This window comes from Aulonocara stuartgranti, assembly GCF_965226115.1.
Source record: "Aulonocara stuartgranti genome assembly, chromosome: 18".
Taxonomy (NCBI): Eukaryota; Metazoa; Chordata; class Actinopteri; order Cichliformes; family Cichlidae; genus Aulonocara; species Aulonocara stuartgranti.
The window spans coordinates 1,798,450-1,815,711 of record NC_138954.1 but is presented as its reverse complement, the minus strand read 5'-3'; the positions used below and the strand labels follow the sequence as shown (position 1 = coordinate 1,815,711).

Here is a 17,262-nt window from a genome sequence, read left to right as displayed (position 1 = left end):
TGTCGTACCTGTGCAGGTTTCCCTGACCCGCTCTCTGCCTCTGTGTGGCTACGCTGAACAGGTTTACCTGCATAAACAGCAGCATCATGTTCTGGGCAGATGTGAGGAACCCCTGCAGTAGCACATGCCTTCCCTGGCGTTGCCTAGCAACCTCTAGGCTCCTGACACACAGCGCTACCCGACCACCTCCCCCCGTTTACTGACACACACACACACTCATACGTTAACATACATGCTCGTCTGCAGCTGTATTTTTATCACAGCGAGGTTGTAACGGGTGGCGTCATGGTTACAGCGGGCTATGACGCGACGCCTGGACGACGTGGAAGGCGTTTTCGGTGGCAACGAACCAGCTGAGGATCGTTTAGCAGCTAAAGAGGCGATAATTCCCCTCAGGTGCTTTCACGCCTCCCGAGTCGGATCATATGTTGATGTTCAGTTTATTCGTGCTGCCTCCGGGTGGAGGATCAGACTCTGTTACAAACGGGAACACGCTGGACTTCCCAGGGACGCACTGATCCAACTTTTCCATCTCTGATGCCGTTCCTACGACACCTGACAACGTAGCATCGTTAATATTACTCTGTAATCCTCACTGTGAGAAAGAGACTGGAAGTCATCCTTTTATTTTCCAGTAAAACGCTGAGCAGTGGGTGAAATGTTTGCCACTGTGGGCTCTGTCCACAGGCCGATTCACCTGTGACCCAAATATCTCATCAGTGTCTGCTTCATCGTTCCTGCTGTTCTCATCGGTCACATCAGGAGGTCCTGGCAGGATTCAACTCTTAAACATGTTAACATGAGTCTGAAGTCAGACTCGTGGTCATTGTGGGTTAGCATTGTTCTTCGACTACACACAGAAAGGAATGATGTCAAATGCACAGGTGTGGTCCTTCAGGGGGCGAGCAGCACATCATCGGTGCGTAGTCCGAATGCTGATTGGCTGAAATGTTGTCATGAGGTTGGTGACATAAAGTTGTGGAAATGGTAGACTGAGATAAACCACTTCCAGATGGACGTCTGAGTTTAGTTATAATTAGGTAAATGAAGTCAGCGGACAACATTTTCATGGAAAATAATACGAGTGGTGATAATCCAGCTGTTGACACGAACGTCACAGCCCAACAATCACGCCGACGAGCGAGCTCACAGCTGGAATCAAACCTCGGGTAGTTTTGTAGTTTCAGAGCTGATTGTGACGACTCCTGGATCAGAGGCCACGCAGGAGGTGAGATGAGGACTGGAGCTGATGATGGGAAAGTTTGATTGTTTATAGTTTGTGAGTCATGGTGAGATTGCAGCTGTCAGACGATCATTAGCTGCTTTTCTTCAGAGAGAGATATGACACCCAGCAGGCAAACAGAGCTAAAAGCACCATTAATGACTGTTGTACATGAGCACAGTGTGAGGAAAGAGTAATAATGTGACGTGATGACTGAAGTGCTGTGTTTGGTGCGGGGCTGTTGAAATGCACGGTTTAATTTACCCCGAGCAGCAGACGTTACTTTGTTTGGCAGGCGAACCTGATGCAGGTCTGTGTTCATGTCAAAGTTACTCTAATTACATCCAGACATCACCGAAGTCCAAATCTTTCATCTTTCATTCTGACAGTTGAACTGTTAAATGGAAGATTTTACTGTCAGATCCAAAGTGACTCTCCTGGGTGGGTTGGTAGTTCTACTCCTCTGTTCCCTCGTGGGTTGTTTAGTGTTCGGGCAGAGCAGTCCAGACGTGACTCGGAGCTCTGATTCATGGCTGTAATCTGTTTCCTGTCCCGTCAGGTGTGACTCATGTCAACACAATTCTTTCATCTGTAATAAAACGATCAGCGTTGCTGCTTTAGCAGGTGTAACAATTAAGTTTAACATCCATGAAAACAGAATTTATTCAATTTAACGGAGTTAGAAGTTAACAGGAAGTACGCTCGCTAGTTTCCACCTAAACATGTTGTGCTACGTGATTGCTAGCGACACAGCTATGTTAGCATAACTTTAGCACAGTGAAGCTGGAGGATGAACGCCAACTTTTTTCCACTCATTAAAAGTTAACGTGAGGGATTCTGGTGGTTTGGGACAAATGAAATCGCATAGCAGGATGCTGTACACCGGGCAAACTTCAGTCAGGGGAACAACTGAGATCATTCATCCACAATACGAGGTTAGTTATTAATATACTGCAACAACATGGGAACAGAGCAGCTGCGAGAGAATTCAGCATTAATGAATCAATGTTACGGAAGTGGAGGAAGCGCGGTTTTTCGCTTTCCCCTTATTTTAAAAGTGCTTCATCTCTTTGCTGTGACTGTCAATCGCCATAATTTGCAGATGATAATGGTTTTAGCCGCTGCGATGCTTTCGATCAAAACAGGCGCAGTTTGATGACATCATCAACATGCGCTATCGCGATAGAGCGGTATAGTCAAAATCTCTATCGTTGGCCAAATTTATATGGTTTCTATCGTTTCCATCGCCCACCCCTAGTTGAAGGTAAACCCTAACAACATGGGGTCAGCTACTTCAGTGATAACGCTGCAATCACCCATAAAACGGGGTTCTTCTCAGTCGTTGCCAAATATTTGCTAACGGGGGATTGTGGTGGTGTTGGGATTCTCTGATTCTCAAACTGAACCAACCTGAACAGAATTGAAATGATTTCGTTCTGAAGTAATTTTCTGGAATTTCAGTAAGCACGATTGACCCACCTGTAGTTAAGTCCGTGAATCTGTTTTAACTCACTGAACACAAATCTGCGGATTTTTTCTCTCTTAGTTTTTATAAAGAAAAGCAAACAGCAGAAATCGTGACAGAAATATCTCACATCCTCTGGCTGCTGCTGTTATGGAGTAACACAAACAGGCCGGAAACTATCGCTATATGCAGATGATGTCGTTTTGTAAAAGCACAAAATCAAATGGATCGTTCCTAAAGCTGGTCGTAAAAGGCCTCCACGGTTCTGCTGATAACCTGCTGTGTTCCTGCAGTTTCCTGTGAAATGAGGTAGAGCTGGGCGATAGAACGATATGTGTTGCGAAATAACTTTTTCTCGATAGAAAAATTAAACTATTGCGATAGGCCTCATCTCTCTTGTCCTCTTAAAAAAACAAAAAAAACCAGCCAATCCAAATTAAGTAACGCAGAGCCGAACCAATCACAGCCGCAGCGTCACGTCACGTGACTTATTACATACAGCACAAGTCCCAAGCCGGTGTTCTGACAAACCATCCTACTTTGGCAAAACATGCTACCGTAAGTAGTTTATGCACATTTCTGCTGTCACAGAGCAATTCCAGCATCAATTTAAGTAGGTATGATGGTTTGCCACCCAACTTTGCCCATCAGAGTATGCTTGTTGCTCATATGCATACAGCCAGAATGGTTTTCCACTTCATTTTACCCGTTAAAGTATGCTTGTAGGTAACATTCACAAAGGTAGGTTGGTTTGGCAGTTAATTTTACCGGTCAGAGTATTTTTCTAGCTAATATTCACAAAGGTAGGACAATTTGCCACTGAATTTCGTGTTGTGCGCAGAAACAACGCGTAGGATGGTTTGCCAGGTAGGATGGATTCCCAGAACACTGGCGCCGCACGTATTTGTTTGGCAAGCAGCCAGCCGCCGTGCCGCCCGGGTAATGGAGGAAATGAGCGTGCCGACTAGAGAAAAATCAACTGAGAGCGTGACCGAAGGTTACCGAAGAGAAAACAGATGATGGTTCCAACGCCGGAGAGATTGTCGAGTGGAAGAGCCACAGAAGTTCCGTAGTGTGAAGGTATTTCTGCTATTTCAAGTCTGACAAAAACAGAGCAGCTGCACTGTAAATGTGCCGAACGCAAGTCTGGAAATACAATAAAGCGGTGCAGCTCAGTCTCTGACTGGAAGCGCTAATTCGTCATTTGGCTTTTGTCAGACTAAAGTAACTGTTAAAACTGTTTGAAAAGCTCAGCTATACAACAAGGAGAGATTGAGAATTTCCTTTTAGTTCTCAGTTTATTTGATATTGACAAAAGTTAGTCAGTTTTGTCTGTTCTTCTGTAAACAAACTAAGATTTATTTTTAGAATTAATATTTTGTTTCTAAGTGGAATTGACAGTTTAGTCTGTTTCGTTTGTTCTATTTTGAAACTTAAACGCTTTAGCGGCTGCCTTTGTGTAGTTTGCAATATTTGCCTTTATTTATCTGAAAAAGTCTCATGTTCCTTAAGTACATCTACCCTGTTGAACTTATTATGGGAAATAAATATTTAAATAAAAACAAGCTGCTGATTATTTGACATTTTACTTGTGAGCAACGGCACATTTAAATCTTACAAATATAGTTATTTGGCTTATATCGTGATAGATATCGTTATCGCCTGAAATGAAAAAAACATATCGTGATATAATAATAATAATAATGGATTGGATTTATACAGCGCTTTTCAAGGTAACCAAAGCGCTTTACAATACCACTATTCATTCACTCTCACATTCACACACTGGTGGAGGCAAACTACGGTTGTAGCCACAGCTGCCCTGGGGCAGACTGACAGAAGCGAGGCTGCCATATCGCACCATCGGCCCCTCTGGCCAACACCAAGTAGGCAAGTAGGGTAAAGTGTCTTGCCCAAGGACACAACGACCAGGACAGAGAGCCCAGGGATCGAACCGGCGACCTTCCGGTTACAGATGCGATTCCCAACCCCCTGAGCCACGGTCGCCCAATATGAAAAAATCTTATATCGCCCAGCTCTAAAATGGGGCCACTTTCGGTTTCTGTGATGTGGATAAAGATGTTTGCACTGTTCACACCTTCAGCCAGACTTTTATTTTGGAGGCCGGGTGTTGTGTTCTCACACCTGAGATTAATATTTTCTTTAGTGTTGGAGAACGGACGGCGAGAGAAGCTTTAGTCTGTATAAACCACTTTCCCTGCAGCAGACTTCAGAGCTCCTGCTGCATAAATTTGCACATTAACGAGGAAGGAGGAAGACTACTTAGGTTAATCCTCCACAGCTCCTTTACATGACTAAAACCACCCATGTTGTGTAGAACAAGCAGTGCCATTGAAAAGCTGTTGGTATTTGTGAATCGCTGGTTTGTTTACAGTGCAGCCGTGTGCTGACGTGAGTGGCCTGTAGGTGGAGCTGCAGACACACAGCAGCAGTTTAATCCTAATCTCCAGCAGATCCTTGGTGCTTCTCCTCGGCCCTCACCGTGGAGTCGTGATGTGGCTGTAAACGCTGGGTGATGAAGGAGCAGAGAGATGAGCCCTGATGTGTTTGTTTACTGTGACACACTCGGTGCGTCGACTTTCTGCTGTTTGTGAATCATGTGGCTCAGCCTCCATGACGGCGTCGTATGAGCAGATTTACACCAGTAGAAAGTCGAGGTGTCTCTCCATCGTCGTAAATGAAGGTGAGGCGTTCGGGGACTGTGGGGAGAACACACTGTTGGCTCTGGCCGCTCGGCTATTTTACATCCATTTACGAAATCAAACCTCCGTCCAATGAACCCCACGCCGCCTCCTGTGCGATGGTTATTCTGTCGTATAATTAATTTGTCTGTTCACAACGAGCCTGAATGCTCTGAGTCCATATAATGAACCATCTGCCACAACAGGAAGTGCGTTCATAGCTTTGAGTTTTGGTACAGACTTGATTATTTTCAGTGAAACGCAGTTTTTGGATGTTGGTGTGGAAATGTCAGAGTATATGATGTGCAGGTATAAGTGTGAGATTTCAGTGTTAAACGTCTCTATCTGCTGCAGCTCGTTCTCCTCATGCACACTCAGGAAATCCCAGGAAACAAAATCTGCATTTATGATTTCTGAGCCAAGATCTTTTGTTTATGTAGCTTTGGGACAGTTTGGCATTTTTAAAAGTGTTTCCAACATAATCTGTGGGCAGTTTCAACAATATTTTGCTAAATGTGAATAATTTATCACCTCACTTGGAGGAAAACACAGTGTCAGAGCGACGTTCCTGCAGAGCTGCACCTGTAACCAGGCCGTGGAGGTCTGATGGAGTATATATCCACCAGGAGCGTCCACGCTGCTGTCACGGTGCAGATTTTATTTAAGTGAAAAGAGAGAAGGCCTGCATGTTTTTCACCTCCAGCTTCAGGTGGAGCTCTGTGGAGACGCAGCAGCCTGTGAGGATCGTCGGGTTTTTCTCTACAGCAGAGGCTTAAAGCGGCTTCCTGCCCGCCTGCCGCTAACCGGGAGTCCTCGTCGCACTCCCCCCCTCGCTGCTGACACGCACGCCGCTGTGTCTGAATCCGGGGGCAGCATCGATTATTCATGCAGCGAGTGGAGCTGCCCGTCACCCCCCCTCGCGCTGACATGTGCCTCGCTCGCTGGAGCCGATTAATTGGCAGGAGAACGAGAGAAGACGAGAGGGAGGGTGTCACAGAGAAAGAGCAGCCGGCAGGGAGGGGTGAGCCGGGAGAGAAGAGAGGGAGTGTTACTGCGCTGTGGTGCCGGAGGTGGAGTAACACGGCAGAGTTTGGAAGTATCGCCGTCTCGTCGTAGGCGTTGGACATTCTGGACTCGAAGGAAGCATCTTTCATTTACTCTTTATCCTCCTCCCCCAGCTCCTCCTCCTCCGTTTGGGAAGATGACCACTCATTACCTGCAGCAGGACTTCCTGTCTAAAGCTGTGAACGGCGAGAAGAAGCTGCCGCGGGTCAACGCCAGCTTACAAGAGTCCATCGCCCACCTGCACCCTCTGCAGAGGCAGCACGCCATCGAGCTCCACCGACAGCAGCAGCAACAGTCGTTCAATCACCCGCAGGTCCAGGCGTCGCTGTCGACCTTCACCGCCTGCACCGTGCCGGCGTCCTGTCGAGCTCGCAGTCGGTTCCTCAACCTGCGGGACAGCGTGAAGAAAAGCCCGACCAAGAGTACGGCCAAAGTCCTCAAGAGCGCCAGGAAGGAGATCTCCTGGGTGCCCTTCGCTTACAGCAAGGTAGCGACATCATGTGACCTGTTCAGAGATTTTTACTTTTTCCACTGCGGGAACTAAAACTTTGTCGATTGAGCGCCGTACGTTTAAAGAAGTAAAAGATCGCTTTGTTAGAAAGGAGAGTGGGAGCTAAAGGCTGTTCCACAGAAACGAGCAGCCGACGGTGGGCGGGTGAATGGATGGAGGTTGTTCCCCTTTAACCACTGATTGATTTCTAAAGGACACACAGATTGTAGCACAGAGTCAGATCAACAAGTGCTGATGTTTGTAGAGTTTCAGTGAAATCAGCTGAGACTAAAAGCTACAGTCAGGTTTCAGGAGACTCAGTGTCGGAGTCTTTATATGAAACAGACTAAAACCTGCTGCTGCTCAAAACTCCTGTTTGCTGTGGTGAGTTCAAGGTCACATTGGAGAACTGGCTGTTTTGGTGATGGTGGTTGTGGTGACATGCAGAGCAGTTTGTACAGTGTTGTAGCAGGAGTGTGTGTGAATGAGACCTGCGGTCAGTCAGATCGAGTTACTACACGGAGAATCGATGGACTCTGTCCACGTGTGACAGCCACATCACCCTGCCATCACATTTAAATCCATACTTAAACACTCTCCAGCTGCTCGTCTTGTTTACGACCGAATACATGAGCAATGGTGTGATCCACGTGTTTTGGTTGGGGATTCATCTGCTGCACATTTCAAGCTCCCATCTTTAAGTGGTGGTCTGTGGTCACACCGTCGCTACGTTATGGCTTCATCACCGATTCGGTCCAAAGCGTCTGTGGCTCCTCCCACCAGCGGACATTCAGATCCATGTTATGGATGCAGTGAGCTAAGAAAAAACTGCAGCTACACTTTTAACGAGGGGCTCGAGTGGGGGGCTCGAGGGGGGGGGGGTTGTTTGATCTGTGTGGCTTCGCTGGTACACTGAAGACTAAAGTGACACACGTGCCTCATTTACTGAAAGCAGGACATAGATTCTCTGTAATAAACCAGCAGGGGGAGACTCCTCTGACCTCTGACCTTGGTTAAGACTCCGCTGATGAGTTCATGGTTTCAGGCTCCAGTTTTGTGTCCTGTTGAATAAAACGAGGTGCTCGTGTTGGAGATGAAGGACCATTAAAGTTAAAAGGACTAAAACGGGACATTCAGGGCGGGGCTACCATGTCATTGACTGAAGGTCAAGATGGTGAAAATGGTCAGTTTGAGGCCGTCCATCTTTTATATACAGACTGCGATGATAAGTTTGGGGTCGTGTGGAAAAGATGTCATCAGGTAAAATCATCAACTGTAAAAGTCTCTGAGAGAAAAATTAAAAATACTAATTGTGTAATTTTATAAACTCCAGGTGGGCTCAGCTGTGTTAATGATATTTATATGAAGGACTGATGTTATGTCAGTGGTGTAAGTTCATCGGGGTCAAACATCAGCTTGGAAACCTGATCGGTCAATAAATCGATTGACGTATTGGGCGTCTGATTGGTTTTGGTTGTTGTTATGGATTTGATGGTGTATCGTCGATCGCTCTCTGATAGATGAAATCATAACCTCTGCCCTCTCTGTGTCGCTGCATTTGTTAAACCAGTTTTGTGTCTTTTGGGAGTAATTAAGCCTCGTTGTCAGCAGCTTTCTGGCGAGCGGAGCCGCAGAAGTAGGGCTGGCGGATCAATGCGGTCGATGTGCGGGGCTAATTTTAGCGGCTGTTGGTTTTCCACGGGCTCCGGGTTCTGCTGCTGCAGCACAACAATTAAGCCTCTTGGAAACGCAGCGGCGCTTCCTGCCAGCAGCTTCACGAGGTCCTGCTGTTGCATAACAGAGGTCACAGCGGTGAGGGCCGCCGCTCGCTCCTCTGTGATGTTTCATGTGCACGCAGGGGTGTTAAATTACACGTAGACGTGAAAGAAAATCTTTGACTGAAACAGGAAACAGAAAAAAGATCTAAAAAATCCTTTTTTAATTCATTTAATTCACGTGCATCACACACATTTATGGGTTGTGTCTGAACAGTTTACAAAGGTTTTATTTTGTGTATTTTCATTCTTAGTAGATGAATAAACAGCAGTTCCCCAGCAGCACGTAGCATTGCAACGAGACGTCTGACGTCTAATACGCAGCATGTGATTGGCCAGCTGCTGGCTCGTTCAGACCAGTGATGATGTTTCCACTAAAACCAGTTACCAAGTTCACCTTTGAATCAAACGCCGAGTGGGCCCATCATGAAATGAAGAGGCTGCTGTGGAGTGAAAAACACGGCCTGAAGGCGACGCTGGTTACGCTCGACAGCATTGTGAGAACAATAGAACCACAATAGAAACGCGTTCAGCAAAAAGTGTCGCCAGACTGAGTCGGAGCTGAAACTCGACAGCAGCGAGGACGATGCTATCGTAGTTTTAATGTGGAGCAAAGAGGCGTGTCTTAATTTGGCAGCTGTGCCGTGTTCAGGTACATTTATTTAACGTTGTTTGCAGATATTTACTTGTAAACCTGCCAGCTGATCGTGTTATTGGAGCTGAATGAAATCGGTCCTCGAGCTCTTCGTTTGATTTTTGGGAGTTGAAGGTGAAACGATCAGTGACGTCATGGTGAACATGTGGGTGTGCGGTTTGAGCGCTTCTTTAGCGTCAGTAGAAACTCGGACGTGAGGTCGCAGATACAGCTGTGACCTTTGACCTTTGAGGGTCTGTGCCAATGTCATCACTGGCTGTCGGGGTTAAAGCTCCCAGATTGAAATATCCGCTGCTTTTCAGTAATGACATAAAGGACATCGGCCCCCTGCTGAAGCTGTACCGAGGGACTGAGGATTTACCACACACACACACACACACACACACACACACACACACACACACACACACACACACGAGAGATGGCTTTAATCCTCAGAACAGCAGATGGGCGAGTTTGACACATCAGGATCGTCAGGTGTCACTCACACAGTGACCTCCTGTGATTGGCCGACCTCTCTGACACTTGGCGGTCCTTCTCTGTCAAACTCCTCCCATCTGGCACCTCGGCTCGACCTAAACGAACGCCCCCTATCAGTCAGCATGCACATACACATATACATCCTCTCCTCCTCCTCCTTCACCGGCTGTTCATCTGTGTCTAACCTTTGACCCCTCACCATGCTATTGTTCAGCAGGCCGAGGCCGCCCCGCCTTCCTCACCCATAATCCCCGTGATCCCAATCTTGCCAATCCCAGCCGAGACCACCGCCATCCCTCCAACGTCACAGGTCTCCTTTTTTTGTTCCTTTTTGACTTTCCTCCTCTCCTTCTTCTCTGCTCGATCCCTCCATCCCTCCCTCCTTCCATCCTCACTTCCCTCCTCGCTCATTTGGCTCTGCGGCTTTCTGTCGAGTTCGGTTTTCAGTGTCGGCCGTCCAGCTGTGGCGCTGATGAAGTGAGCAGATTAGAGATAGAAACAGCGGGAGGAATGCCACGCTCCCCCCGTTTGACTTTTCAGAGCCCATCTGGCTCCTCCCGGGCGAGCGAGCGAGAGTCAGAGTAGACGAGGAAGACGAGGTGAAGGAGCAGCTTCTCCCCTCCTGCACGACTGGATTTGATTGATTTTCTTGATTTGTTTCTTCATTTAAGGCTTCATGCTTCAGAACTGCATCTTCTGCAGCGTGAAGCGCCACCATGTACGTACCGCTCGTGCTCGCTAATCTGTGCTCAAATCCTCGGGCTTCCCGTTTTAGCATCATGAGGAGAGTTAGTCTTTTAGCAGCTGCGCGGCGGCCGACCCGGGCGCAGCGTGGGGTGTGATCGGAGGGGTGGAGGTTCAGGGGGGTTTCTTTATTGTGAGGGTGTTTGTAGGGTGGAGATGTTTTTCCTCTGTGATGTTCTGACGTGTCTCCTCGTCTCTGCAGGCCAATCCTCCGCCTGTGGTGGTCAACGCAGACAGCCTGGACACACCTCCATACGTGAGTGCTGCTCATTTCTGAATGGATGCATGAGTGATGGATAGATTGGAAGATGATGACAGATGCATGAAGGCACGATACCTGTGTTGATGATTTTATGGATAAAGATAGGTGGGTGGGTAGATCCACAGACAATGGCTAGGATGCAGACTCTGTGGATCTGCAGATGTTTGGTAACTCCATCTTCACCGTCGGTCCAGCTGGAGCCTCACCTGCCTAGCACTGGACCCGTCTTTATTAAATTGATGTTTGCCTCCCGTGGACTCCGGCCGCTGTCAGCACGGCGTCGCTTCAGTTTCACCTGACGGGGAGAAATATTTGAAGAAGCATCTGCTTCGCTCTCCTCTCCCCACATCAGTTCAGAGTTCAGTGCTGCAGCACGTTTCTGTTAATTGGACGGTTTAAAGGAAATATGTTAGATCAGAGTCGGTGAGTGGAGCCTGCAGGAGCTGTGGGCAGACGGCTGCATCGCACGAACCTTGAACTTCAGGCTTAAGAGGAGGAAATAAAAACTCTTCAGTTCTCCGAGGTTAGACGTGAGCCTGAGGAGCAGGAGGAGGCTCAGTTGAACCCTGGACTCAGTGAAGTGTTTCTAATGAAGTACAGTAGAGTCTGTGTTCTACTAACGTGTTTGCTTCCTATAAACTGCTGCTGGGAGGAGCCGACAGGTGAGCTGATACCTGTGTGTGTGTTTGCAGGTGAACGGGACGGAGGCTGATTATGAGTACGAGGAGATCACGCTGGAGCGGGTAAGCTGCCTTTACTGTTTACTTCCCTGTGAGTGACGGCCGTGCTGCTCGCCGCGAGAGCCGCCGTAACTCCGTCGCGTCTTTACGAGCCACATAAACGAGCCGCGGTCTATGACTCGCAGGACGGGCGACCCGCCGTCTGATGCTCTCTGTTTGACTTTGAGGCGCTGCTTTCATGGACCTCCGCTGCCTGCACCAAACCTCCCGACCGTCTGAGATTTCGGGGGAAACGAGGACGTAATGAATGAACCAGATTCTGTTAAACAAAGCAAAAGTTTCTGATCCTCTCACACAAACAGTTTCTCTTTAATCAGCTCTGTTTTAATCCTCCTCGCTGCCTCTGGTATTATCCTCCACATTGTTACCGTCTTCCTCCTTTTGTTCTTGTCCTAATTTTGCTCCTTTAAGTGCAAATTATTAGCACAGCTTTAAAAAAGTCTCACAGGGTCTGCCTGTCGTTCTCTCTGCGGTCTAACCGGCCTCGTGTTGTTTTTATCATCACAACCAAAATGTTTCCACACATGACACAAACTGAATCTGATGCCCGTCCACAGCAGTGGACACGCCGGACGCCCACCGCGGCAGGAACCAGCCATTCTACACAATAACTGCACATTTATAAAAGTTCAGTGCAGAACGGCATGCTGGGTAATTACAGCAGTGTATTTGAACCAGTGAAGGTAAAAACAAAATGTTTAACAGCGCCTCGGAGCCGGTGCACGCTCTCGGGTTCTGGATGTTTGCTGACGTTATCTGATTGGTGCAAACTCGTGCCGGGGGATTCGCGTAGCGGTACCTGCAGACGTGTTCATGCTTCGTTGTTCCAGCTGTCACTTCTGCTCCTCTTGGCTGCGGTTCGAGGTTTTCCAACACGGCGTCAAACTTCAGTCGTCACTGCTCAGCAGCATCGTCGCTCACCTGGAAGGCTTTTATTGTGAAACGCTGGCAGGAAGTGTGAATCCTGAGCATGCTCACAGACTCGGATCGTTATCATTACTACTGTGATCACTGTGGTTTCCAGGGAAACTCGGGGCTGGGCTTCAGCATCGCAGGCGGCACCGACAACCCTCACATCGGTGAAGACCCCAGCATCTTCATCACCAAGGTGATCCCTGGAGGAGCGGCGGCGCAGGATGGACGGCTCAGGTGAGGCAGCAGGAAACTGTTGGTTGGTGAAGGAGGTGTGACTGATGTCTGAGCGGCTCCTTCTATTTTTGATCCCTCTGTCACCTCATTAGAGGAGGGCTCAGATTTTCTTTTAAACTGAAAACCAGCATCTCCTACAACACCCAGAATGCTTTGCAGCAGTTCCTTCCAGGCTGCTGCTTTAGAGCGTAGCTGCTGTGGAGGACAGGCTGTTAAGCTGATCAGGGAGCAGTTAGTGGGACAGAGGGAACAACGTGTGACTCACACAGGTTTCTAACACTAACCTTTCTAAGATCACAAACTTTATGAGCTTTCACTTTTTACCGGCTCAGCTTGAAGCTGGCCTGACGGATTCAGCCTCGTATAAAAACATGTAGAGAGAGAAGGACCTCTGTCCCTCGGTCTGCGTGGTGGTGTCCTCACAGCCGGACCCCCGCTGTGCCCTGCAGCCTTTCATGGCTCATTCATAATGCAGAAAGTCTGTCACACCTGATCCAGGTGATGATGATGAGGACGAAGAGTACGGTCTCAGGTTTCCTTTAAACTGTTTGTAAGTTTGGATCCGTAGTTTGACTCTACTTCCTGCTTTAGCTCCAATAAATGAAAGAAAAGCTGTGACATCATCAGTTTCTATTGAAGCAGGTGACCTGACTGACAGCGCGGTGTTCACGCTCTGTTTCAGGGTCAATGACGTCATCCTGAGAGTCAACGAGGTGGATGTTCGGGACGTGACCCACAGCCGAGCCGTGGAGGCGCTGAAGGAGGCGGGATCTCTGGTCCGACTCTACGTCCGCAGGAGGAAACCCGTCTCGGAGAAAGTGATGGAGATCAAGCTGGTGAAAGGACCCAAAGGTAGCGTGAAGGCTTAAACTGTGCCTGCGCTCAGATCCGGCGCCCTGTCTGAGCGCAGGCTCATTATTAAACCTGTGAGTGTTCCTAATGTTTTGGCTCACGGCTGCAGCTCTGCGCAGATGGCGTGGATGTGTGCCAGCCGTGTTGCTGGATTGTCTCCGCTTGCTGAGGAGCTTTAGTGAAATCCCCGCGGGCCTCATGATTATTCAGACGAGGAGCCCGGCTCAAGAACAAAGCCTCGGTTTCCACGGAAACATCCTGAAATATGCTTCTGTGCATTTATGTGTCCTGATTCGTTCCCGTGTTAAACCAGCAGCGGCGCGTTTCGTGGGGTGGTTGTTATTTAAAGTTTGTCCCTGTGAAGGACGCTCAGGCGTCGGAGCTAGACTCCAGAGTTTGAGGGTTTTTACCCAGAATGCTTTTCCCGTCTGATCACCCTGCACCCTCCTTCTGGTTCTTTGTGTTGCAGGTCTCGGCTTCAGTATAGCGGGCGGCGTGGGGAACCAGCACATCCCCGGCGACAACAGCATCTACGTCACCAAGATCATCGAAGGCGGAGCGGCTCATAAAGACGGGCGGCTGCAGATTGGAGACAAACTGCTGGCTGTAAGGATCAAACACGAGAAATCACATCAGACCAATTATTTATTTACACCACGGCTACAAACTAAAAGAGTAAACACGAGAAAGTCAAACAGAGTTACAAACATTCAGTGCAATAAAATAATTAAGAAAAGCTCTGATGAGATTATTTATGAGACCTAATAAAGACTCAAATTTGAAACCAGTAAAATTTGAAATAATAATTAAGACAAGCTTAAACTTATGACATGAAGTAACTGCAGGAAAGAAATAATAGAAGTAAAGACGACTAAAAGTAGAAAAATATAAATAAAAAACAAAAATAGACCCGTAAAAAAAAATCAATAGACACACAAGACAGAATACTGTATTTGAAAAAAGAAGCACAATTAGAAATTAATTAAAATAACAATAAAAACAGAAAATGGGCAGATTAAAGGAAAGAGCTGGAAGTTAACATAAAATAAATAAAATATTTAAAACAATTTTTAATTAAAACCTTTTAAATAATCAATAAACCAAAAAGAACTGTTAATGTTAATTAAAACCAATAAAGCCTGATTTAAATAATAAAAATAAAACAAATTACATTATTTTAAAAAAGGAAAAAAATGAGACTAATAAAAGTTAAATATAATAAAAGCAGGTTAAAGGTCAGCGAGTTAATAAAATAAATTAAAATAAAGTAAAATATTTCTGATAAACAACCAACACGTGTATAAATAGTAGAAACAGGTTTCAGTGCTAACGAACAAATAAAGTTTTAGATCTGCAGTAAAAACAGGAAGTTGCTGAGTAGACGGTGAAGAACGAGCACCATGAATATTTCTGAGGTTTTAACAATAAGATAAAGTTTCACCCTTATAACATTTTATAATTATAAACGTATAAAATGTTTCATTAAGGGAAGACGCGCTGAATCTGCGGTGCAGGCGCACCTCACCACAAACTACCAAACAGCAGACCTTCAGAATAAAAGCACAGGCGTGTCTGACCGCTCCTCTCTTGGTGTGTCCGCGTTCAGGTGAACAGCTCCTGCCTGGAGGAGGTGAGCCACGAACACGCCGTCACTGCCTTGAAAAACACTCCCGACGTGGTCTACTTGAAAGTGGCTAAACCCAACAGTGTCTTCATGAACGACAGCTTCGCTCCGCCCGACCTCACCAACTGTGAGTGCAAACACACACACCTGTGACCTCACCACTAAAGTTTGCTTCTGTGTTTGCAGCTGAAGAGAGAAACGTTTTGATGCTGCGGTCGCGTTTCAGTTTGTTCTGGGTTCAGGCTTCCAGAAACAGTTGGAAAACCCATAGTTGAAAACTTCCCTGGACTTTTTATCCTGAATTGTTTTCCGTTTTAAGATCTTCCAGATAAATGAGGTCTCACATAAATCAGCTGACCTGGTTTTGAGTTAAAGGTTTCCCTGTGTGATTGTCGGTTTTCTGGCGTCCCGGCTGAAGGCTTGTTGGTTTGTCTTGAACACTGCGGTGGATTTTTGCTCTGACGTCGAGCAGATTAGAAGGTCCTGGCTCATGTGGTCAGGATGACATCCGACCCTGAGCCGGTGTGGACCGCCGCAGTCTCTGATGATCAAGTGGGGCGGGGATTCGTCAAACGACACGCCTCAAAGTGCAGACGAGGCCGGTTCCTTTAAAACATTTCTCTCTGAACCGGCAGCTTTAGCAGGGATGAAGACGGCCCAGCTCTGAACCTTGTTTTTACATCTCTCACTTCGCTGCAAATTACAGGAAGCGCTCTGAAACTGTAATACTGCAGGACAAACCTGCATCCCGGAGACTCGAAGCTGGCACCGAGCTGTTGAGGAGATGCCAAAGAAGGAAACACCCCTCAGAGATGCTGCGCGTCAGGCTCCTCGGCTATAGAGACCGAGGAGCTCCAAGCAGCTGTGGAGGATCCGGAGCCGAGGAGAGACTGATGGGAACGCACAGGAAGACACGGAGGCTGCAGGAAGTGTTGCACGTTATAATCTGAGTAATCATCATGAGTTGACATCCTTAAATCTAACACAGACTCTGAGCCGAGCAGGCTGGTGCTGGTTTGAAGCCAAACGAGGAACGAGCACAAAATATCCGATCCCGAGTCGCGGAAGAACGATGTTTGGCAGCTCGGCTCTCACAAACGCCACCAGGTGCCTCAACTCATCCATGTGAAACACAGACTCCCTAAAACCGAGTGCTTCCTACAGCCTTGTGCTGACAGCTATGATTATATCTGAAGTTTGGGCCACAGTCGATCAGCTGTTCAGCTTCTGAGTTTGTGTCTAAACCGAGTCGTGGACCAACGACGCCCTTCGTCTCCTGCAGTGGCAGGAAAACCATCGCTCTGTTAATTATGCAGGGACGTTATTTGTTTAACCTTAAGTCTCCGGGGGAGTGTCCTGTTCGTAGAGAGAACAGTTTCCGATCAGACGAACATCAAACTTTCAAATGTTTTTAAAAATGGAGACGAATGGAAACTATTTTCAGGTTTCATCCTCTCGGTGCTGCTGTCACAGATCATAATAAACTGACTGCGTGTTCGTCGTCTCTGTCGTCGCTCTGATGCTGCGGTTACAGCTGATCCTCAGCAGAAATGTGACAGGGTTGAGTTGGGAGGTGGTTGTTTCTCGCTCACGGTGTCGTTTACGACCCCCCTCGACGGCTGCCGGCCTCGGCCAATCAGGTGGTTACAGGGGCCGGACAGGCGAGCAGATGCAGCAGCTCAGCGTCAGACACACAGCGGCTGTGATCAGACTGGTTTTAATGGTCTTCTCTCTTTCTCTTCCAGCGTACTCCCAGCGCATGGAGAACCATATCAGCCCCCCCAACTTCCTGGGTCAGCCCGTCCCTCCGCCAGCATCCTCGGGGCGTTACTCCCCGACCCCGAAGAGCACGCTGGGAGACGACGACGTCACCCGGTGAGAACAGAAACACTGTGCACGCGCACGCCTGCACTGAAACGTTTCAGTGTTTTTGTAGCTGAACCACAGCTGCTGCGCCCTCTGCTGGTGCACACCTGCAGTTACACCCTCCACCCTCCCGTCATAACACACACCTGCAGAGTCTGAGTGGGACCCTGC

General features: G+C 47.7%; 1 protein-coding gene across 13 annotated transcripts in view; it reads left to right on the top strand.

The window, feature by feature from the left end:
• dlg1b (discs large MAGUK scaffold protein 1b) overlaps positions 1–17,262 on the top strand; it is a 98,291-nt gene that overhangs the window by 70,361 nt on the left and 10,668 nt on the right. For 9 of the 13 annotated variants that reach the window (XM_082513572.1, XM_082513565.1, XM_082513576.1 and 6 more), the window contains 8 exons: positions 10,069–10,164; positions 10,801–10,854; positions 11,553–11,603; positions 12,625–12,749; positions 13,432–13,601; positions 14,071–14,207; positions 15,208–15,352; positions 16,971–17,100. In XM_082513572.1, the coding sequence (XP_082369698.1) occupies positions 10,069–10,164; positions 10,801–10,854; positions 11,553–11,603; positions 12,625–12,749; positions 13,432–13,601; positions 14,071–14,207; positions 15,208–15,352; positions 16,971–17,100 (908 nt within the window). The remainder of the gene's footprint in view (positions 1–10,068; positions 10,165–10,800; positions 10,855–11,552; positions 11,604–12,624; positions 12,750–13,431; positions 13,602–14,070; positions 14,208–15,207; positions 15,353–16,970; positions 17,101–17,262) is intronic. The other 4 variants (XM_082513569.1, XM_082513568.1, XM_082513567.1 and 1 more) reach the window with 2 other exon arrangements.